General features: G+C 46.9%; 1 protein-coding gene across 6 annotated transcripts in view; it reads left to right on the plus strand.

Annotated features, from left to right (window-relative positions):
- gpatch8 (G patch domain containing 8) overlaps positions 1-23466 on the plus strand; it is a 58148-nt gene extending 34682 nt beyond the window's left edge. For 4 of the 6 annotated variants that reach the window (XM_061225986.1, XM_061225995.1, XM_061226022.1 and 1 more), the window contains 5 exons: positions 10348-10415; positions 12483-12569; positions 14773-14916; positions 17404-17534; positions 17891-23466. In XM_061225986.1, the coding sequence (XP_061081970.1) occupies positions 10348-10415; positions 12483-12569; positions 14773-14916; positions 17404-17534; positions 17891-21566 (4106 nt within the window). In that variant the 3' untranslated portion in view covers positions 21567-23466. The other 2 variants (XM_061226012.1, XM_061226033.1) reach the window with 2 other exon arrangements.
- Positions 23467-23794: the final 328 nt, after the last annotated feature.

The following is a 23794-nucleotide window of genomic DNA, read 5'->3' on the forward strand; positions in this document are numbered from 1 at the left end:
TCTCTAGTGAGCTGAGGGGGATCATTTACATCTGCAGTGAGCTGAGGGGAATCATTTACATCTGCAGTGAGCTGAGGGGAATCATTTACATCTGCAGTGAGCTGAGGGGAATCATTTACATCTGCAGTGAGCTGAGGGGAATCATTTACATCTGCAGTTAGCTGAGGGGAATCATTTACATCTGCAGTGAGCTGAGGGGAATCATTTACATCTGCAGTGAGCTGAGGGGGATCATTTACAAGGCCCTAATTGTTTAAATCTCTTGTTGGATGTAGATGAGGCTGAATGCCAGTCTGAGGAGGGTAGTTGCAGCTCGATTAATAGTCAACTTTTTCCCAGCCCAGGTGTGAGAAATGGTTGCATGTGATGTACTTTGGTATGGGATATGGAACTAGTTAGCTGTGGTGTATTCAAACATGGGGATTTTATTATTTAAAAAACATTTTTTTAAGGGGGCATTTTTTGTCCCCAATGGCTAAAATCTAAAATAGATGGTGGCAATTTACAAAATAACATTTTGGCTTTGTCAAAATGGTAGTAGCATATCAGTATATGGGTGGTTGGCATCAATATCTGTATCAACTATAAGCAGTGCTTAGATTCATGCAAAGTCTTTTCTCGTAAAAATAATATAATAATAATAATAACAATAAAACAAATTTGTAACAATTTCACAAATTCAGCATTAAAAAGCATTAAGAGCTCTGTGAGATGGATTGGCTGTTAAAACCCACCACAAGATGAAGTATGAGAGGAGGGGAACAAGCCAGCCATGTTCGCTAACGTTGGCTTGCAACTAGACTGCCTTGACAAGTTAGCTAGCTAACAATGCGGCTAGTGAAGCTAGCCTATCAGTGTAAACTCAATCATTTGTGAATCACAGCCCATTGCAGGGGCATATACATTCACTGCACACTTATTAGGAGCACTATACTAATACTGGGTTGGGCCTCCCTTTGCTCTGAAAACAACCTCAATTCTTTGTCGATTGCACAATTTCTTCATGATTCTGTTTCATGTTGACATGATTGCATCACGCAATTTCTGCAGATTTGGCAGCTGCACATTCGTGCTGTGAATCTCCCGTTCTACCACATCCCAAAGGTGTTCTATTGGATTCAGATCCGGTGACTGGGAAGGACACTGTAGAACATTGAGCTCATTGTCATGTTCATGAAACCAGTTTCAGACAACTTTTGCTTTGTGACATGGTGCATTATCATGCTGGAAGTATCCATTAGAAGATGGGTACATTGTGGCCATGAAAGGATGTACATGGTCAGCAACAATACTCAAATAGGCTGTGGCATTCAAGCGATAATTGATGGGTATTAACAGGCCCAGAATGTGCCAAGAAAACACTCCCCAGACCCATTACACCACCGCCACCAGCCATGGATTCATGCTGTTTGGGCCAAATTCTGACCCGACCATCTGTATGCCTCAGCAGAAATTGAGATTCATCAGACCAGGCTACATTTCATCAACTGTCCTGTTTTGGTGAGCCCATGCCCACTGCAGCCTCAGCTTTCTGTTCTTGGCTGACAGAAGTGGAGCTCGACATGGTCTTCTGCTGTTGTTGTTCATCCGCCTGACATGTTGTGCATTCTGAGGTGCTTTTCTGCTCACCACTGTTGTACAGAGTGGTTATTGGAGTTCTACGGAGTATTGGAGTATCCGTAGAACTGCTGCTCACTGGATATTTCAGGGCACCATAATGCTTGGGACCCAGCAATGTCCTGTAAGTTAGGTGTGATGCACTAGCTGTGGCATGCTTGTGTGGGGAATAGTTCACGATGCTTGTGTGGGGAATAGTTCACTATGCTTGTGTGGGGAATAGTTCACGATGCTTGTGTGGGGAATAGTTCACTATGCTTGGGTGGGGAATAGTTCACGATGCTTGTGTGGGGAATAGTTCACGATGCTTGTGTGGGGAATAGTTCACGATGCTTGTGTGGGGTATAGTTCACGATGCTTGTGTGGGGAATAGTTCACGATGCTTGTGTGGGGAATAGTTCATGATGCTTGTGTGGGGAATGGTTCACTATGCTTGTGTGGGGAATGGTTCACTATGCTTGTGTGCGGAATAGTTCACTATGCTTGTGTGGGGAATGGTTCACGATGCTTGTGTGGGGAATAGTTCATGATGCTTGTGTGGGGAATGGTTCACTATGCTTGTGTGGGGAATGGTTCACTATGCTTGTGTGCGGAATAGTTCACTATGCTTGTGTGGGGAATGGTTCACGATGCTTGTGTGGGGAATAGTTCACGATGCTTGTGTGGGGAATAGTTCACGATGCATGTGTGGGGAATAGTTCACGATGCTTGTGTGGGGTATAGTTCACGATGCTTGTGTGGGGAATGGTTCACGATGCTTGTGTGGGGAATGGTTCACTATGCTTGTGTGGGGAATAGTTCACGATGCTTGTGTGGGGTATAGTTCACGATGCTTGTGTGGGGAATAGTTCACGATGCTTGTGTGGGGTATAGTTCACTGCTTGTGTGAAGTTCGGCAGCTTTGGAAATGCTGCCAGCCCGTCCATGGGCGCTATTGTTATTTACAGCAGACAGATTCTGTGAAGAGACCACCACCCACCAGGAATTTGCGTGGGAACAAATGGAAGATATTATCAGTGGTCTGTTTTCATTTGGAAGACTGTCCCTCCCCCTTCTCTTCTGTTAAATCCATTCCCCCTACAAGGCCAGATCAAGTTGGATTGTAGTCATCTCCAGGTCAACTATCAGCACAGATTCTTTTGAGCTGGCAGATTCCCCTGAAAGAAGGGGGATTTTTCATGTTCCCTGTCAGCCTTCAGTAATGGAATTTATATGCTGACCTGATGAAATGAGTTTCTGCTAAAACAATAGATCTTTTTGTTATTGAAATATCAAGGTTTGCTTATAGAGACTCCAACCGTTATGCATTAAATATAAATCTGTGCAATTGGCGAACCACCCCCCTTCTCCCGGAGCGAGATTGCGGTTTGATGGAGATGGACAGAACAAGCTGAGAGTAATTTGTATTCCTGTCTTGGAGCAAGGGCGAGCGAGTCATTAACACCCTCAGCTCATTTTTCCTGTTTAAATTCCTGATGCAAACCCCACCTTCTCCATTTACCTTATGAAAATCTAATGGCTTCAATTATGCATGCTATGTCCCCCCAACGAGTCTCTCCTTCTCATCCTCCCATGATCCTATTCTCACGCAGCAGAGTAAACAAGCAATCAATCATGCACCACCTATTGCACAGGGATTGTGGGAAATGCAGTGTCTGCAGTACTCCTTCACTACAACCCCTCAGAGCAAGAGACGATTCATTAAGTCCCAGCCCCGTACCGTGTGTCTGTGTCTGTGTCTGTGTCTGTGTCTGTGTCTGTGTCTGTGTCTGTGTCTGTGTCTGTGTCTGTGTCTGTACGGATGGATCAGGATGTGTCCCCTCAATAATTTGCACTGCAGAGCAATTGCATTCAAATGACCTCAGTCTTCACTAGCCACTCCCACTACAGCCCCCTCTCTCTGGTGTGTGCCATCACTCAAAGCCTTGTAGAGGAGTCTGGGTTGCATGGCCATAGCCTCTCCCAGCTCAGGGGTCACTGCCACCATTTTCACTCTTTCATGCTGTCAGTCACCCACACACAGTCCATTACAGGCTCTTAGCAGACACTGTTAAGAGCCTGTAACAGGCTTGTTATTTCCCACAGCTTTGCACGAGATATTGCTTAATTTCATAAATTATTTTCTGTGACAAAAACCCAGCCTTAATTATTACTTGGCTGCAATCATCAATTAATATTTGATATTAATAATCCACTTGATTTCCTGGAGTTGAAATAGTGTGATTTTTATTGCGAAGTTGAAGTTATTCAAGATTCAGAGCCTGTGTCTCTGTCTTGCTTGCGCCTCGGTTTATGCCTGCTATTTAGAGGCGGGCAAATTGAGCACAAATCGACCCTTGCGAATTGCATGAACTTAAGTAAATTCAACGGAATATATAATCAGCCACACTCCAGCCTTTGATGCGTGATCCACCCTTAAATGCATATGAATTAAGGAGAGAAGCGCTGCTTGCGATGACTCATCTAGAACACATGCATACTGCGGTTCAGGCCCCGTGTGCCAGTTTCATACATAAGACGCATGTTTCCTGGTCAGAATGCGTCATATGTGCGCCTGAAAATCTGGCCCTTAATGTTAAGTACCTTGTACAAGAGTACAAGGGCAGTGTCCTATCTAGGGATTGAACTTGAAACCTTTAAGTTACCATCCCAGTTCCCATGCCATGTTACTACACCTATGCCATACACATACCCCAACAAGCAGGTCAGACTGGTGTAATAATGAACTGGGGTTTTTTTTTATTTTTTTTTATTTTTTTTTTTACCCATTCTTGGAAAGTGGAAAAACTGGTCTCGCCACCTGCTTGCGCAGTGTCCCTCATGTGCGAACTCTAAATTGGGATCATTTCCCCGCTGCTAGAAAAGGCTTTAAATGTCAGATATCTGCAATTGGAAATGTGAAAGCTTTCCCTTTCCAAGGCGGGGGGAATAGAGGCCATCATGCATGCTAGGGCAGAGAGAGTTCATGTTGAAGCTGTGAGACCTGAGGGGGAAAAGTTTTCCTCTGCTCTTCAAGGACATATATGGCCTTGTGCTCCTCAGATCAGACCCATGGCCTCACAGTGCCACCCAAAGCCTGGAGGAGGAACTGCAGCATGGCATGGAAATCCTCTAGTCACTTACCAATATTTTCATTGTATCATTATTTGTGTTTTGTTAAGACTGCATTGTAAATAGCATTTTGCTCTAGCAATAATGTCTGTGAATTGATATGTGCTAAATTGAAAATTGGTTTTACCACACATCAGAAGGCTCAACAGTGTTCTTGCAGGAGGTAATTATGCAACAGTTCAGTCCCTTATGCAACGTATCTGTAATTAAGCTATCTCTCTTCACTTCCTGTCTACAGTACTGTGTCTGCAGTGGTATCTTTCAGTTGGAGTATTTCTCTGGATGAGTAATTACGGACTGCCTCCATGGCCAATGGAGATCTTTGTGGGAATTTTCCTTTTTTAGTGACTCAGTAGAATGTCTTGTAGTGGGTATCAGCCACCTTCGACTCGATTCTCCTATTCTAATTAATTTCTTTCTAAATGGAAAAAGAGGAACAATATTGCTCTGTCTCTTTCCAAATGACCAGACCTGAACTGTCACTTCATTTCGTTGGCAATAATGGCGAGCGTAGAGCTAATAGAGCTGAACCCGGGAAGGGCATTTGGATTGGAAGTGCTTGCTGAACTACACCTTCATAACACCTTCCTGCTATCCTGAGATTCCTAAGACCGGTGTCCCTTTCACCCTGACCCCTGGTCTGCATTCTGGCCTGTGCTGTAGGCTTCTGTGCCATGCGTCTCGGTGGTTCTGGAAATGACCTTGGCCAAATAAGTAATTGTTTGGGATTCAAATACTTTTCTGTGCTCCATTTATCTTGCCTGGTGCAATTGAGACAACCAAGAGGACCAGAACGTGGGGTTTGCACTTTTTGAGAGTAATTCATAGGTTCCAATACACCAGACAAGCTCAGTAAAGAGTAAAAAAGTATTTGACTTTGTCCAGACTTGCCCTGTCCAGAAAAGTATTTGAATCCAAAATGGTAATGTAGTTTACTCTGGTCTGTTATGGAAATATTTGATTTGATAACGAGCTGCAGCAGCGACTGTTTATAGCATTGATGGGCTATTTTGGCCCTGGAGGACCCTTTCTGCGGGTTTTTGTTTCCACCTATTACCCTGGCTAAATGAGCTAACTGGCTGTATACCCCAACAATGGTTATCTCTTAGATTAGATCAGATCGCCGTAAATATTGGGACAGAACAACAGTGTTTGTTGTCATTCACACGTTATCAAGAAATGTAGCTAAAATAATGGTGTTTACCTCTTAGCAGCAGTAGCACTGTCAGATCTGTTAATGAAGGGACTGTTCCTGAATGCTACTGAGTGCTCATCACAATATCGAATCTGGGCAGGATGCACATTTAGGTCAACACCATTTAATTTGTATGTGGGCACTGATGCACCTCAACTTTATTGCCGCACAGAGACTGAGGCATTGATAAAGGGGGGTGAGAGTTTAATTTTAATTTCAAACTCACCTCGACCACTACCAGTTTGTAGCACTTTCCTGGGTGATGCATGGCTGTTATTGTGTGCCAGAACACTCACCGCACACCAGCTGAGGTGGAGAGGGAGAGTTTTTGCCAATTGAATCAGGGGATGATTAGGTGGCAGGTTGAAAGAGGGTTAGGAATTTAGCCAGGATGCCGGCGAAACCTCTACTGTTTGTGAAGAGTGTCATGGGAATTTTAATGACCACAGTGAGTGAGGACCTCGCTTTATTTAACGTCTCACCTGCAAGTTGGCATCTCCTACTGCACAGTGTCCCAGTGCACAGTGATATTATACGTTTCAGTGGAATGCCCACTGTTTCAAATCACTTCCTAGGTCCAGTCACTGTTGCGGTGGGCGGGGGTTTAACACTTTCGTGCCTTTAACACTTTCGTGCCTGTCATTTAACCCTGGAACGACGGCTTTGAATGTGCATTTTCCCCTCCAAGTCCCTCCATGTGACCCCGTTGTCAGTTTGAATGTTGAAATAAGATAAGCTGAAGTGTGAACTCTGCTCTGTTACCTCGTTTACTGTTGATGGTGGATGGGCGGATGGGTGGGGGGGGGGTCCATGATGATGATGGTGGTGGTGTAAAAATGGGACTAAAACCCACCGCTGCGGAAACAGACTGTCTGAACTCACCCTCCTAGAGTTTGGGCAGGAAGGGCGATAGGCCCTGGCCCAGATCAGTGTCGGAGGTGGAGCAGAATGGAGGGGGGCATGCCATCTCCCCCTCTGCCCGCCCTCTCCGAATACCTCAGTGTTCATGCTTAACCAATTGGTGTTTCTTTTTTGCAGTGGTATGATCCCGCCCATGTTGTGCTGATGGTAAACTTAGTGGTAATCCTCATTTCTCCCTGATTTGAATTGTTTCCTCGTTGTCGTTTTTCTGTCATCAGTGCACCAGTGCAGTAGGCTTTAATTCTCTCTCTGTCGTAGCCCTCATTCTGCCGCTTGACCTCTTCTGTATGATTACATCCATGATTTTAGTTACTTTATTTTGTTTTCAGTTTTTTTTATCTAGTTTATTTCAGTGCGCATTTTGTCTGAGCCTGTCATTGGAATGGATATTGCGAGAAGGGATCGCTGTGTGTGTATTTAAAAAACGCAGAGAAAGTAAATTCATTCTGAGACATTGTGACCGTCGTGACGGGTCCGATTTGCGGCCCCTTTCAGTCATGTTAATGGCAGGAGCTGTGGCATGCGGTAGCGTACATAGTGTGAACACGGAAGGGTACCCAGAGAGCGGCACTGGTCTCCGGCCAACCAGCACCTCTGATCCCCACGGCAAACTGCCTGTTAACCAGGAGACCGGGAGTGAAAAAGGCTCACCAGCTGTGAAGGATTTAGGGTCAAAGGGTCAGCTATTTAATTCTGGCCCCTCTTCCCCACCTCTGACTAGTAGCCTTGAATCTGGACTCAGTCGCTCGTATAAGTCAGTCCTGTCATCTTCCGACTTATCCTAGATTTTACCATCATCGTTGGCATATCTGACGGAAGCAACCGGAAGGAGGTGTGTTGGCTCAATTAAAGCAGCCATTTTGTTGAGTCTAGTGCTAAGATGTGCAAGCTGGGCCAAAGCCTGCAAAATTTAGTATAACTTTATTTATCAAGTACTACAATTGATTAATGACCATGTATACTGTATATCCACTGGCCACTGTAATTTGTAAAAGTATATTCCTTTAAGTAGTTCTGGGTGAGTACATTTGTGTACTTACCCCCTTTAGGGACACCTGGCTCACAGACAGTGCTGCAGGGGTCAAAGTGCTGCCGGTCCCTTCTGCGAAACAAGCAGTCACGTCACTGTTATACCATTGGGCTTTGGCTACTCTGAAAGTATACAAAAAATGGCAGAATATCTAAGTGGAGAGATGGCTATGAAAGTCCAGTCATTCATTGATGTTTGGTCTCTTATTTCAACTTGCATGTGGGACCTGACGATGTCCTCCCAGCCATTTAATATAAGCTAATGTCAGAGTTGTAGCATAATTCTTCAGCCTGGAGGTAGACCAAATTTGTGGAATCAGCTGGCTGAGTTCATGGGTGGAAGAAACACAGGGTAGAACTTTTTCTTTCCAACCCCTGGACTTTCCACCTCTGGCTAATTTGTAGCCCATTTAAAGAGGACTCAGTGTAACTAGGGCACCTATCTGCAAAAAAGCACAACTCTCACCTTACCTCCATGTGATATGGAGTGACTGCATTATTACACTTTTGTCTATTTCTGTATTTTACAAAACTTTAGTGAAACTTCTGCTTTTGTGAACTGCTTACTGCCCAAGGGTATAACCTGACAATCTTAAATTATACATTAAAAAAAAAAAACTGAAATCAAACCAAACAAACCTGGTTCATCCGATTGCGTGTCTGGTGGCGACAGCAGTACCAGCATTGCACAAATCATTAGTTACGTGCCGTTTGTTCGAGGGCTCTCTGTCTGTCCCTATCCTCCCCCCAAACCCCCCTCTACCCCCTGACATACAGGTAAGTATCCCAACCTCCCCCAACCCCTCCTGCACTGTCACCATGGCGATCACTAGCCCTGTGACATCACACAGCCGCTGTAGCGCTTCTCTACTTCCTCCTTGCTTTGTTTGGCTGGTTGAATGGTTTGAACCATATGTATAAATCTGACGTTTTTTTTTATTTATTGTGTTGTATGGGTTTTTTTTGGTTTCCCTTGGAAGTGATTATCTTCTCACCCAGCTCTTTTCACAGCTTCTATCACATCACTAAAAAGAACATCCTCTCATAGTGTAGCAGCCATTTCAGTTCAGGTTAGGGGTGTTCTCAGGAACATTGAGAGTGTCAAACGCTGTAAAGAGTGCCTCGTGTACGTCAACTATAAATTCGCCATTTACAGTTGTAGCCCTAGCGGGCCAAATTTGGTTTTATTTGTTTATATTACACATTTGCGTGCAGTATGTTTGGAATGATAATGGGTTTTCACAGAAATAACTTCAAGTGTTCTGTGGCGGTTCCTTTAGAAAGACCGCTTGACTAATGCGCACAGCATGTGACAGCGGGGGGCACTGTAGCGAGCAGTCGAGTCACTCAGAGGGTTCCTGAAACTAAACAGACCCTCCCTCAAAGTCGGTGTAGGGCAGAGGCACCGGAGTCGTCGCGTTTCCCGCGACCTTCATTAAGTCCGTTGCTGAGGCTTGGGCGGAGCAGATGTCAGGCGTAGCTTCGCTCTGTAAATTCAAGGCGGAACGCTGCGAGGGCCCGCAGTAGCTCCGATGTGAAGTCATTAATAACGCACGGCGGGCGAGTCGCACGGCGGGCGAGTCGCACGGCAGCGGCTACGGCTCCCGCGGAGCTTCTCCTTCCCGTACCGCATTGCCTTCCAGCCCGGCAGTCCCTGCGTCAGCGCCGACATCCTCCGGCCCCCCCAGGGGCCCCCTGTCAGTGTGTGAATCCCGTGCCCTTGCTGAAGTTTGCCTGTTTGTGATGGGATTTGGCGCAGTGCAGACTGCTGCTGCACGGGATTGAGGACAGGGGGCCAGGATGCGCTGCAGGCCGGCCGGGGGAGACTATGACAGAACCGTCTGAAGTGGCCATCTGGCTCAGCAAACCTCCTGCGTCCTGCTATTGATCCGTTCAATTTGAAACAAATTTTAATCCCTCGGCTGTAAAAACTATAGTGCCGTTTCTGCTTTCGTTGCTAAAATTATTCAGATGTGTTCAGCTTCCCGAGCCTGACACTTATTAAGAATAATAAAGACTCCTCAAGTATTATTATTATTAGTAGTAGTAGTAGTATTATTATTATTTTGTTATGCAGGTCTTATTTGCTCAATGATAACATAACATTTCATTGTGGCTTTATTGGTTAATAGTGACACAGATGTAAGAATGTAAAAAATGTACTAATCCAAAATGGGCATCTGGCTTGACACAAACTTACTGAATCCGTTCCACTTTGAAACTAGCAGAATGGCGATGTACACATGAGCCCCGGTCTCAGTAAAAAGCACAGAGCCCAAAAAATTTCAACGGGTTGAGTTCTGCCCAGTGGCCATAAGCTGTGAGAATGGTTGGTGTTTGGTTAACTGCTCTTCGGTTTCTGCACTTCAAGGTGAGATCTCTAACCCCAGCTCACTGCCAAAGCAGGCTCGTGCCGGCTGTAACCATGTGCTCACCCCCCGTCTCTCTCCCTCCCTCTCCCCCTCTCCTTCCAGGCCGAACGGACCCTGTGCCCATCATCCTCAAATACGATGTCATGGGAATGGGACGCATGGAGATGGAGGTAAAGTGAGATCTTTTCTGTGGTAAAACAGGGAAGAAGTGATTATGAGGCTGTAGGGCTGAAGGAGAATGCCCTGTCATGGTGGTGTGAAAGACCAGGGCGAGGGCAGGAACGGTTTTGCATTGGCAATCCAGAATGTTGTCTTCAGATATATTTGAAGTGTGCTTGTAGAAATGGTGGGGCGGGGCAACTTTATTGGACTCTACAGCCTATTGCCGTTTTTGGCACAGCATCTGTGTTTGTGCTTGTGAGAATGTGCATGTAAGTGAGCCTGAATGTTTGTCTGTGTTTGTGCTTCTGAGTATGTCCACATAAGTGAGCCTGAATGTTTGTCTGTGTTTGTCCTTGTGAGTATGTGCATGTACAGTCAGGTCTGTCTGAATTATTGGTGCCCTTTTGAACTTGATACTTTTATTTCAATAGATTTATTGTCATGTTTCAATGTTATTTATTAACTAATCTCTTTTTTTATGAAAAGCATATTAAATAGAGCGGCAAATGCTAAATATAAGCAAACTACATAGCTTTGAATTCTGGGTTCAAAGTATGTTTCATGGTTTAAATTACATTACATTACATTACATTACATTACATTATTGGCATTTGGCAGATGCTCTTATCCAGTGCGACGTACAGTTGATTAGACTAAGCAGGAGACAATCCCCCCCCTGGAGCAATGCAGGGTTAAGGGCCTTGCTCAAGGGCCCAACGGCTATGCAGATCTTATTGTGGCTACACCGGGATTAGAACCACCGACCTTGCGTGTCCCAGTCATTTACCTTAACCACTACGCTACAGGCTGCCCCATGGGCCCTAAATCATGGCTATGTGCTGAATATTATTTGATTTCACTTCGAAAAAATCGTGCTTTGTGTTTTTAGATTGCTGAGAGGCTAAAACTCAATTGGACCATCTTAATACGACCTCCAGTGGTGTCTGTATTAATTCATCATTGTGACCCGTGTGATTTAACCAGCATGATTTTAACGTATTATACTAATGTATCCTATTTTTAATCGGTAGCCTATGTAATCGATGACAACGTGTAATCCATGTCAGGTGCAATAGCGAAAAAAAGAGACTGGCCAGCCAAGGATCATCTTTATTGCGTTTGGTACAAAGATCTGACCGTTTGCTCGATATACAGTTAATGAAAAGCTGCACATGGATAATTTGCTGATCATATGGAGCCTTGTCATTTTCTGGTTGCAGAATGATTTAATTACATTAAATCATTAAGGATTTGCTTATATAAATTTGTCCCTGTTGCCGCCTATGATGAAATGCGCTAGCAGAGCATTTAGCAGTATATTGGAAATGTAATTCAGAGGTACATCAGATTTACTTCTCTATTGGGGCTATATATAAGATCAGTGGTATAATGAATTGGAACAAAATACCAGGAGGTTTGGTTGTCTCTGCTAAGAGACTGAAACTTGGTCATAGAAGAAATTTCCAGTCGGAGGATGGCTCCTAACTTACATCAAACTCCCCACACTGAAATGAAGTGAAAACAACATCCATTTTCTGCAATTACCATTTCAGTCTCCAGACTTAAATTCCATCGATAACCTGTGGTCTGAACTGAAGAGGATAGTCCATAAATGCAGTCCCAATGATATCAATAATCATGAAGTTCTGCATGGAGGAATGGTCAAAAAATCCCTCCAATTGTGTTCTAACCTTATCCCAAATTATAGCCAGGGGTGGTTGCCCAAAGTATTAAACTAGGGGTACCAGTAATTGTGAAACCTGTTTTTTGGGGAAATACAGACTTTGTTTGAATCCATGGACTCATTAATAAATCACAATACTGTTGGAAAAGTTTGTCAATAACATTATCAGATTACAGTATTTCTTGTGCGTATTTATCAAGGGTGCCAATAATTGTGGAGCTGATTAAGTGAGCTTGTGAATATGTGCAAGTGAGCCTGAGAGTTTCGACATTTTGCGTGTATGTGTGCGAGCGGTCCAGATGAGGTTGGGTTAGTGTGCGCTTGCGTGTGTGTATAAGCTGTAAGAGAGGGGGGAAAGCTCTGACAGCTGGGTGTGTTATGCTCTTGGCAGTTGGACTATGCAGAGGATGCCACTGAGAAGCGCAGGGTTCTGGAGGTGGAGAAGGAGGACACGGAGGAGCTGCGACAGAAATACAAGGTGGGCCTCCCTCCATTTCTCTCTGCCAGTCTCACCCCCTCCACGTCCTTTTCTCACAAGCAGTTCTTTACTCATCTCACGTTCAGTACTGCCTTTAAACAGATTTGGATGATTTGGCAGCTGCTGTGCTGTAGTTGCTCAAACATTTTCCTTCTGAGAAGCAAAATAAGTACTTTCACAGGCTTTATCTGCTGCTTCTCATTCTTCAGGCCTGTGTAATGGTGACATTCTAGAAAGATCTTTACAGGAACTCTCTGCAGTCAAACTAAAGCGGTATTTTTTGAGCTGCGCCTTGGGGCCTGTTCATCATTAAGGATGCAGCCAGCAAGTGCATGTGGACTCTGGTGCATTGGCACAACGCTGCACGTCCCTCTAAGAGCCAAAAAGACTGAAACTTTAAAGGTAGAGGTGCGGAGTCCAGAGGCTTGGGGAGATGAAAGCTAAAGATGGGACTTTTATGAGTGGAAAATGTGAAGGAAGTGTCTTAGTAGGCATGTGCATAACTCCTGGGTCCATTTTTGTAAGAACTGAAAACAGGCAGTTTGGCATCCCTGTTTTCCCCAGAAGACCAGGGCCATGACCAGAAAGTGATTTTGTAGAAAACTTTAGATGAACTTCAGAATCTGAAGTACAGCTAGAATAAAGGGTGGCTATGACTAAGAACATCAGTGAGGCTGAGCAAGGGGAGGTCGCTAGAAAGATACAGTAGGTGAGAGGGAAGATGAGTAGGCAGAGAGCTTGAGAAGAGAAAAAAGCCAGACCGCGGGAGCGTGAAGGCAGGGGGACTTGATGGGCCATGAGGCTCAAAGATGGTTCTGTCTGTGATGATGATATAACCGCCTGTCACCACTCAAACAACGATGTTAAAGTATGTATTTTTTACTGCAAAGACATGTCCTATTGTTTGGGTAAAATACAGCCACAAATGACTATTTTTACTATTTTTTGACATTTTTGGCAGAGTTTGACATTAGCTAGCTTGCTAATGGTACCTGCTATTAATGAGTTCATGGAGTGAGTGTAACATCAGTGTAGGTGTGGTACAGGAGACTGATGCTTCTGTTGCCTGTAACTTTTCGGGGCGAGTGTGGTGGAAAACCGGCACCTAAGGTATTGTATTTTAAAGTCTGAAATGATGCACCCATAATCTGTGATGCAATTTGGTTAGTTAGGTACCGGTTGTATGGGAACTTGTCACAGTGGTACCGGGTTTCTGTACCCAGCCTTCTGATTGATCAGAGATTGAACTCACCTGGTTAGAGAAGAATGAAGAGTACTCCTGGCTGAGGGTCATATGTAAGGGCTGCAGGGTTGATATAGACTTCTACAAATTCCATTTGCTTCTCCTCTAGTCTTCTGCTAATGGAGCAGCATTTTGGTGCTTCTGCCCATTCCAGTAACAGCTTTGCTCTTTCTCCTCCTAATTGGAAGTTGTGTTTCGCATTTTTGTTTACCCACTCAAATTTATTTATATCCCTACTGTTTTCGTCTGCACTATTTTTGCTATGCCATAAAATGGTTTCCTGATGAGGTTTTGGCTACTGCTGGTAGCTATACAAGGTTGACTGAATTATTGTGTACAAATATTGGGACTGTATCCTGTTTTGGTCTGTTGAAAGATTGTACATCTAGGTTTTAAGCGGCCTGACAGAAATTGCACCAGTTACCGTTGTTTCTCCTCTATATTTGTCAAACCTAGAATATAATGGTAAAAATTACAAAAACGAAAGAAGGTCAATGTCATGGGGTCTGCTGTAGCAATGCACCAGAGCTACGATTTGCCGATTCACAGTTCCCCAGACAAAGGGCCTAGTGGCATACCTACTGAAGCTCTCGGTGGTGATGTGGCCTCCTGCAGACGATGTTCATGCGCACAAAGGTTTTCAGTTGTTTTGTTTACTTACAGATGTGGGTTCAAACACAGATGCTGCCTGACTGGCTGAATACAATCAGCATAAATCAGTCATTTTCTTCCCCCCAGTTGGGAGTTTATCAGGGTTCTTCATGTATCTGCTGTGATACTGATGGATTTTCATCACACACAACAGTGAACCAATACTTCAAGACTGAGCATTGGTCATCCTAAAGAATTTGCCCCTGAATAAACTCTGCTAACCCTTTCCCATCTCAAACATTTAACAGAGCATGAAGTTTATATGAGGTTTTAAGTTTTATATAAAGTTTATGTGCTATGTCTGTGTAGGATTATGCTGAGAAAGAGAAAGCCATCGCCAAAGCTCTGGAGGACCTGAGGGCCAACTTCTACTGTGAGCTGTGTGACAAACAGTACCAGAAACATCAGGAGTTTGACAATCACATCAACTCCTACGACCACGCTCACAAGCAGGTAGGCCACCTGCCCTGCTCGCCCCTGCCATGTAGGAAGCTGCGGTTACTGACTGCTTGCTCGTGGTATTTTTCCCGCACTCAAGTTCATCTCCATTTGCGCTGCAAACACCCACATGGAAAAGGTGTGACTGATCTGGATCTGTGGGGATCTTTTCTGCATGAAAGACCGTCTGCACTGAGAAATAACTACCAAATGTGTCATTTCCTCCATGTCCCTACAGGTGCATTGTTAAAAACCTGGGATTCTGGGATTTCCAAAAGCACATTTCATGAGGGTAGTTGTCAGTCCTACCTATTTGGTTAGTTTTTATTATGTAGTACTTTTCAAAATGTACAGAGAGAATGTTTGTGAGCCCTTTAGGATTTTATACATTTCTGCCTCTTAGACCAGAAATGAATTTTCTTCAATGAGTTTCAATCACAGTTAATGAACTTGATTGAACAAATTACACACTTTTATTTTTTATATATCTTAGTAGAACAAACTGACTTGTTCCTCATTGCTTTGTGTTACGTGTGAGTATTAATCCATAAGAAGTAAATAGAAGCAGAGTGAGCATTTTCAATTCACTTAAGACATTTCCATGTTACATTTGTCATTTGTCATTTCCAGAATGTAATACATGAATTATAATATGCTATATTAGTGACTGTATTACAGTGTATACTGCTGGAGTTGCACGTGCTGGTTGGCTGTTTGTTTTGCATTTGGCTTTTCCCTTCCGTCTGGCCTCCATATCACACACACACACACACACACACACACACACACACACTTCTACTTAACGAGTTACATGAGCTATTACTGCAGAATAAATTGACCACTTTAATTGCTTGCCGTTTGCATTTTTTCTAGTTTTCTGTGTGGTGAATTTGAATGTCTAAGATATAAATGTGAATTGTATTAATTTTTCCATTTAGTCATTGTTCATTAGAACTGACATAGAGCTTTACCCAGTTCAGCCAGCAGCTTGGTTTTCCACTCCTCAGAACACAGTGCACATTACGATGTTACGCGGCACACGGGTGTGAAAACGAGGTCCATCCATAAGTTCTGGAGAATGTGACCGTAACATAGCTTATCATTTTGACCTTCTTTTCACCACGCTCTCCCTGCCCCACCCATTCAGCCCTGTGCTGAATCCTCATTGGTAGAGACTGCTTGCCATGTAATGCTTTATCCCCAGCCCTTATCCTTTGAAAAAGGAAGAGTACTCCGGAGTTTTTACATTTTTCTGTTTATTTCTTCTTTTTTTTTGTTTTTTGTTCTGCAATTGTTTAACATTTTTCAGCCGATGTATTGCCAGCAAACCCCTCTGTATAAGTGGGCATCCAGACTTCCTGCGTGAGTCTCTCTACTCGCTGTCCTACTGGCTGCTGCCCCCCTCAGCTCCACATCATGTTGTGAGCGAGTGTCCCATTATTCCTCATCCTCCTCTTCTTTCACTCGTCCTCTCATGGTGTGTCTCTCACTCAAGGCAATGTCCTCTCTTTAGCGGGTCAATATCTTAAACCGTGTTAAACCAAGTCCTTTGCCTTGACAATCAGTCCGTGTCTGTCAATGTATGCCATTTCAAAACCTCTTTAAAATGCTGAAGTGGACAGTCGACTTCATGATCAAGAGAACTAGAAGCAGGTTTTAAAATGACCAAATTAGGTCACTGACCCTCTGGAAGACAGGATACTGCTTTGATTTCTGATTTTCTTCCTTCTTTCAGGTGCTCCCTTTGTTGTTGGCACAGGCTAACCTTATAGCTGCCCTGTTTCTCCATTACTAATCCCCCTTACAGCCCCCCCTCCCTCCACTCCTGCCCTGCAGTCTGCATTAGAGTGCACACATGGCAACAGTGAGTGCAGTAGACATAATGTGGCTGTTTCCTCCTAACCCGCTGCTTGTTCATGGCTATTTATTTCTACTCAACGATACGCACGTGCCCACGCATAGACACCATTGGACAAACCCAATAACCCTCTTCTCTGAAAGCCAAAGCAAAGATGGTGCGGGCACAGTGGGACGCAGGTAAGACCCTGTGTCCAAACCCTCTTTGGTGGTGTGGTGGTATAAGTGCAGTGGCTTTGGGGCCCAGGAGGAGGTGCTGTAGGTTTTGGTGCTTGTGCTGATAGACTTGTCCTTTTTTCTTACTTAATCACAACACTTTCCCAATATCGGACCAACTTAAATAACCACATTTTGAAGAAGAATGGGAGCTCACATTACTATTTCAGTCAATTTTCTACAAGAATCGCAATCGGCCTTGTTCCCATCAGATTTTTGGTGTACACGTGCTGTGCTGTGTCATCGCCGGTGTAGTACGGAGAGGTTTTCAGCAGATCCTGTAGGCCATCCGTCGTGTTGCCTCGGTACTACTCAATAAGCCTGCTTTGAGAGTAGTCTGAGTATGTTTATTTGTTTTTCCTCCTCTTCTGTCCTGCTCCCTGCTGCAACCCCCCTCCCCCACTTCGACTGTGCCACGCTGCGCCGCAGAGGCTGAAGGAGCTGAAGCAGCGGGAGTTTGCCAGGAATGTGTCGTCGCGCTCGCGCAGGGATGAGAGGAAGCAGGAGAAGATGCTGCGGCGGTTGCATGAGCTTGCGGAGCAGAGGAAGCAGCAGGACTGGTGAGTCACTGCTGCCCTCTGCAGGCCAAACGGGCTCCTGCAACGCAGGGCCACCAACAACACTTCACATGCTGCATACAAACACACGGCTGTGTGCTACATTTATAGTTCTGATTTCAGTATTAGCCAAGGTAACTTGTCTTGCAAGCACCAACCAGCAGAATTACTTTTCGGACAAATCAACAACAATTAAATGTCTTGATGCCAAAAACATAGGCCTCAGTCTTTTAAAACCAATGGCAAAAGGTGACCAGACAGGAGACATTCTTAATTGTATTTTGAGTTTATATTGATGAGGAATTAAAATGTCATGACAACTGTGTGAAAGGCATGCTGTTCCTGAATCTGTTTTGCAGTGCACTTGGTAGTGGCCCCATGTTTAAGCCCACCACCGTGGCAGTCGACGGGGAGAGCAACGAGGAGTGTGCCCAAAACCCTGAGGGAGTGCCCGTCTCAGACTGCGCAGGAGAGGGGTCTCCGCGGGAGGAGAACTCCCTGTCCAACGCCTCGTCGCCTAAGCCGTCCTCGGCAATCAGCGCTGCTGTAAACCAGAACAGCTCCTCCCCCTCCCCCACCATTTCTCTAATGCCCAAAGTCAGTGTGTCCTTCTCCTTGGCCAAGAAGGCTCCGGTCAAGCTGGAGACTGCAGCCGCCGTGTTTGCTGATCAGGGTGAGGAGGCCCAGGCAGAGGAGAGCCAAGAAGAAGAGGAGGCCACAGGGACCCCCAGTGCAGCCAGCACCGAGAACCCCGCAGAGGAGGACACGCAGCAGCCTGATGAGGGGGGATCCCTGGCCTCCACGCTCTCTAAGCTGAAGATGATGATGAAGAAGGATGAAGGCTTCTCTGGGCAGGAGCCTCAGTACTACCACTACATGCCCCCGGCCCACTGCCGGGTCAAGCCCAAATTCCAGTTCCTCGTGTTCATGAAGGCATCGGACCAGAGCAGCGACCATGAGGGCGAAGGGACAGCTGCCACTACCACGGTCAACCCCACAAGCAAGAAGGGTGGATCTGGGGAAGCCGAGATGGAGAAAAAGGTTGACAAGGCTGATCGAACTGAAGCCGTAGAGCCCGCGACTTCTGTGACTGGCGTGAAGACGGAACCTGCAGCCGAGCATCCTCCTGCCGCCCTGCCCATAACAACTCCAGAGGACTGCAGCCAGAGGGCACGTGAGCCCCACACAGGTCCCCGCCTTCCTACCAGCCCCTTCTTCCCTGTACTCAGTAAGGATGAAAGCACCATGCTTCAGTGGCCTACAGAGCTGCTGGAATTCACACAAGCTCAGCCCTCGCTCTCCTACAGCTGTAATCCCCTTTACTTTGACTTCAAGCTCTCCCGCAACAGAGGGGCTCGTGCCGGGAGGGCTACCCGCTCCGCAGATCCCAACGCCAAACCTGCCAAGTCCGAAGGGGCTGGTCCAGAAGGAGTCAAGCAAGAGCTTGTCCAAGGGGTGTGTGGAGCTGAGGTCCCGGGACCCAGCGCGAAGAGCAAAGCGAGCCCCACTGTGAAGGAAGGGGTCACTGAGGGAAGGGAAGAGGAGAAGACCCCACAGAAAGAAAAGGAAAAAAGCAGCAAAAAAAAGAAAAAGAAGAAAAAAAAGAAGCATAAGAAGTCCGGTAAGCATTCGAAGAGGAAAGAGAAAGAGGCAGCTGAGGGAGAGACAGAGACGGAGGTCCCAGGAGAAAAAACAAAGAAGAAGAAAAAGCACAAGCGAAAGAAAAGTAAGACCCAAGCACCAGAGGACAAGGGAGGAGAGGAGGAGGATGATGCGGGAGCGGGGGCCGGAGCTTCAGGAGCTGCGGAAGGGTCTGCTTCGGGGAAGAGGAAGCGGCTGAAGGATGAGCCACAAAAACCAGAGTCTGAGGAGAGGGAAGGAGGGAAAGGCCCTCAGAAATCTGGCCCAGCAGAAGGACACTGCAGTGCCAAGCGGCACAAGCCTGACCCTGGAACCACAGCATCCAGCGCCTCCACCTCCGCCCAGAAACGCTCGAGCAGTGGGAGCGGTCGGGGCAGCAGGCAGGCCAGCAGCGAGAGTGAGGACGGGGGCTCCTCCCATCGCTCCCACCAAAACTCCACGCCCCGGCAGAAGCACAGGCGCTACAGCGAGGAGGACTCTGAGCGCTCCCGTAGCCGTTCCTCTCGCCGCCGGGGGCGGGGCCCCTCCTCGCGCAGCCAGTCGTACTCCAGCAGCTCGGAGCGCTCCTCAGTGGGCAGCAGCCGCTACAGCCACCGCAGCCGCAGCTACAGTGACAGCTACAGCGACTACAGCAACGGCGGCCGGCGCTCCAAGCGTTCCTCCGGCTCGGATTACGGGCGGCGTGGCGGGACCCGGCGCAGAGGCCGGCGGCGGCGCTACACATCCTCGTCCTCGGAGGCGGACTCCAGCCGCTCGCGGAGCCACGGCCGGCGGAGCAGGCATCGGCGACACCGCCGCAGTAGCTCTCGCAGCTCCAGCAGCAGCAGCACGCCGCGCTCCTGGAGGCGCAGCAGCTACAGCCGTAGCCACAGCTCGGCCAGCCGCTCCTCCAGCTCCGCCAAGGGCTCCTCCTCCCGCCGGCACAACAGCTCCAGCGGCCACCGCAACTTCAGCCACTCTCGCATCTACCGCTCGCAGTCGCCCCGCTCCTCCTCGCATGGCCCCGCGCGCAAGGACTCTGCGCGCAACAGCAATTCGTCATCCTCCCTGCACAGGGGTGGTGGGACAGGGAAGGCCGGTTTGGGTGGCGGAGGGGAACGTAACTCCCTAACTGCCAGGCAACTGCTCGAGAGGGTGCAGTCCCGCAAGGGTCCGGATGAGACTGTGCCTGGAGCGAAGCCAGGCATCAAGCTCAAGGACCCCCCACAGGGATACTTTGGGCCCAAGCTGCCCCCAACCTTGGGGAACAAAGCGATGCTGCCCCTGTTTGGGAAGCATCCAATGGGTAAGAAGTCCCCGCTTCTATCCCTGCGGAGGCCGGAGGAGGTGGAGAAGGAGACCCCGGGCAAGGGCGCAGAGGCCGGGGCCGAGGTGATCCTCGTGGAGCCCATCCGGGAGTTCCCACCTCCCCCGCCCGCTCCTCAGCCCCCACAGCAACTTGAGGATGTGACGCAGAAGGGGGTGGTGCAGGACACGGTGCAGCTCCCCGTCCCTGAGACGCAGGCACTACCAGAGCCACGGATGTTTGAGCGGGACCCCAACATGCTGGTGCAACCGTACCCCCCTGAGCCCGGACAAGAGGTACCCAACTCAGTACTGGAGTGCCTCCTGCCTGACATGCAGCATCATGTGGCCCAGCAGCATCCCATGCACCCCTACCCTGGGTACCCGCACCCCGGCTTGGAGGAAGAAGACATGGGTATGGAGGAGGACGACGACTCTTCTTTGGCTCCTCTGGAGAGCCAGCCCATCACCTTCACCCCGGAGGAGATGGAGAAGTACAGTAAGCTTCAGCAGGCTGCCCAACAGCACATCCAGCAGCAGCTGCTGGCCAAGCAGGTCAAGAGCTTCCCGTCTGCGGCAGCCGCAGCGGCTCTCCCTGCCAACCTTGCTCCTGCGCCGCCCCCTCCCGCCCTGCAGCAGATCCACATCCAGCAGCCGGCCGCCTCTCCTTCGGCCAGCTCCCTCACCACCATGCAGCACGCCCTCCTGCAGCACCACGCGGCCACTGCGGCCGCCATCGGCATCCACCCCCACGCACAGCACCCGCACCCCCACCAGCTGGCCCAGGTGCACCACATCCCCCAGCACCACCTCACCCCCATCTCCCTTTCTCCACTCGGCCACTCTCTGGGCCACTCGCTGGGGCACTCACTCATTCCCGCTCACCACACTGCCTTCCTCTCCGGCCAGCCCATCCACATCATCCCTGCCTCTGCTCTCCACCACACCCCGCTGGCCCTGCATCACGTCCCGCACACGGCCCTCTACCCCACTCTCTTTGCGCCCCGGCCCAATGCCGCCGCAGCTGCTGCTGCCCTGCACTTGCACCCCCTGCTGCACCCCATTTTCTCGGGACAGGACCTCCAGCACCCCCCCAACCACGGCTCCTGAGGCCAGCCAGCGTCTGGGGGGGGGGGGGGGTGGTATCTCAGGGAGAGCTTGCCAGCCTCCTGCGGCATGAACCGTATCCGCCCTGTCACCTCCCACTCCAACCAGAGCTGCAGGGGCCACTGTCTATCCAGAAGGCAGTGCAACAGACGCCCTGTGTCTGAAGTAATAAGGCTTCAGTCCAGAGAAATCATAAATGGGACATCGGAGGGAGCTGCAGAATTGGGAGGACGGTGTTGTGAAAGTCAAGTGGGGAGAAGTCCTCCGCTAGACACTTCCAAATTCTGGGACAGGGCCTGAAAGAAACATCTGTGTTATCAAGGGAAGCCAGGAAAACCTATGGGGTTTTTTTTCTACTGTTGTTATATAAACAATATTGTTTGATCTCTTTCCTATAGCCAAAGAGATGCAGTGGTTGAAGCCATAAATTGAATCTGTGTGTTCACTTCACAAACGAGGAGTGGCTGTGACTTGGAAATATTAACCCCTGTCCAAAAATTGAGTGGCTTAAATACCTTTGTTACTGACATCTCCTTTAACTTTAGTGCAGCTCAATTCTGTTATACAGCCTGGTCAACTTCATTTGGTCTATTTTGTAATTTATCAATGATAAAACATTTTCAGATATGGTACAAGATTTAAATTAAGTGATGCATATTATGTATTCTGAGACTTCTGAGAAAATCAAATTTCTTGGCAACATAAGCTATGAATAATGGTTAGCCCAGGGTATCTGCAAATTCTTTATTCATGAAATTGAAATGAGCATGCTTTACAACATATAGATGTTGATACTCCAACAACGGCTCATTCTAAAGCAAAACTGATCTGTAAATGTTACCGAATAGCTTGGCAACACCAAACTTGTCCTTCCTTTCTCATGCCTACAAAGAAACCCTCATATCTTTGTCCAATTTAAAGACTCAGAATAAAGACAGGTCAAAGGTAATGCTCCTGGTCTTCATGGAACATTTTTATTGCACTGAAATATTTGCATTTAGATGCTGCTGTTGTAGCATGTATCGTTTATGATTGTAATATACTGCAATAATTTTATTTTGAATTTGTATTATTTTCCAGACCACTCTAAATGGAGGTCACAATCTGTTCTCCACTGTAATCTAGCTCACTGTAAATAGGTTTGCTGTTTGACTGGCTTGTAGTTTAAGGGGTTTGTAGTTCCTGGTAATATTGAAAAATGTACAGAAGTGGTGGAATGAGATTAAAACACTGAACACAAAGCAAATGCTAAGCATGTATATTTTATCAAAACCCATGTATTTTTAGAATTTACCCTGTATTGTACAAAAATACCTTTTTCATATGTGTTCTGTAAATGACAGTGGTGAGTTTATTTGTTTTTGTTTTGGGAAGATGGTGCATTGGTGAATAGTGTGCTGTGATCTGCAGGTCTGTTTGTGTTGCCCCAGGCAACCGGCTGACAGCTGAGCTTATCCAAAGGATTGTGCCTTCTGTAATGTACCCATTTCAAACTTGTACAGAGATGACCATCGGAGAAAGAATCGCTTGAGCATCCACGGAACTAAATTCAGATTCTGCCCCAGCCTGAGATGACCATTAGCTCTCATGACACGTTGACTTATGAGCAGGAAGACAGTGCTTCCTACGCGGACTCCAGCTCTGATGCCAAGGCAGGAAAATGCCTGTGGTTGTGTGTGGGACTTTTTTTTTTCTTTTTTTTTTGCTTCCATGGACCAGCATCAAATAGGATCTCTCAGCACTTCCATCCATTCAAGGCTTCACTTTCCTGATTAAATCTGTACAGTTTCCCAGATTACCATGTGAACTACAAAGTTATTATATCCTGTCTTATTGAACATGTCATTGACAGGCAGTCATCTTGCAGTAAAAAGTTCTTTATAATAAAGGTTTATGGAATCTTGGGATTGGTCTTCCTGCCTTTGTCAGGTTCTTGCTTTTCAGAGTGCGCGCGCAAGTAATTTACATTCAGTTAAATATTTTGCACAGTTCAGAGTGCTTTCTTCTTTTCTAAGCACTGCGCTGGCAAACGTTTGGCTACTTCAGATGGATATATGGGGGATTACTGCAATCCACAAGTTGACTGGGTGCTGACTAGCAAATTTCACACCTGGAGCACAGAACGTTGCCATATTAACTGCCAATCTAATGGCTTCTCTTCACACAACCAAGGACTAGCCGGCACTTGCTGGGTTAATAGCATTTATGGACTTGTCTGAACACGGCTAATG

The sequence above is a fragment of the Conger conger genome, chromosome 2 (genome assembly GCF_963514075.1).
Source record: "Conger conger chromosome 2, fConCon1.1, whole genome shotgun sequence".
Lineage (NCBI taxonomy): Eukaryota > Metazoa > Chordata > Actinopteri > Anguilliformes > Congridae > Conger > Conger conger.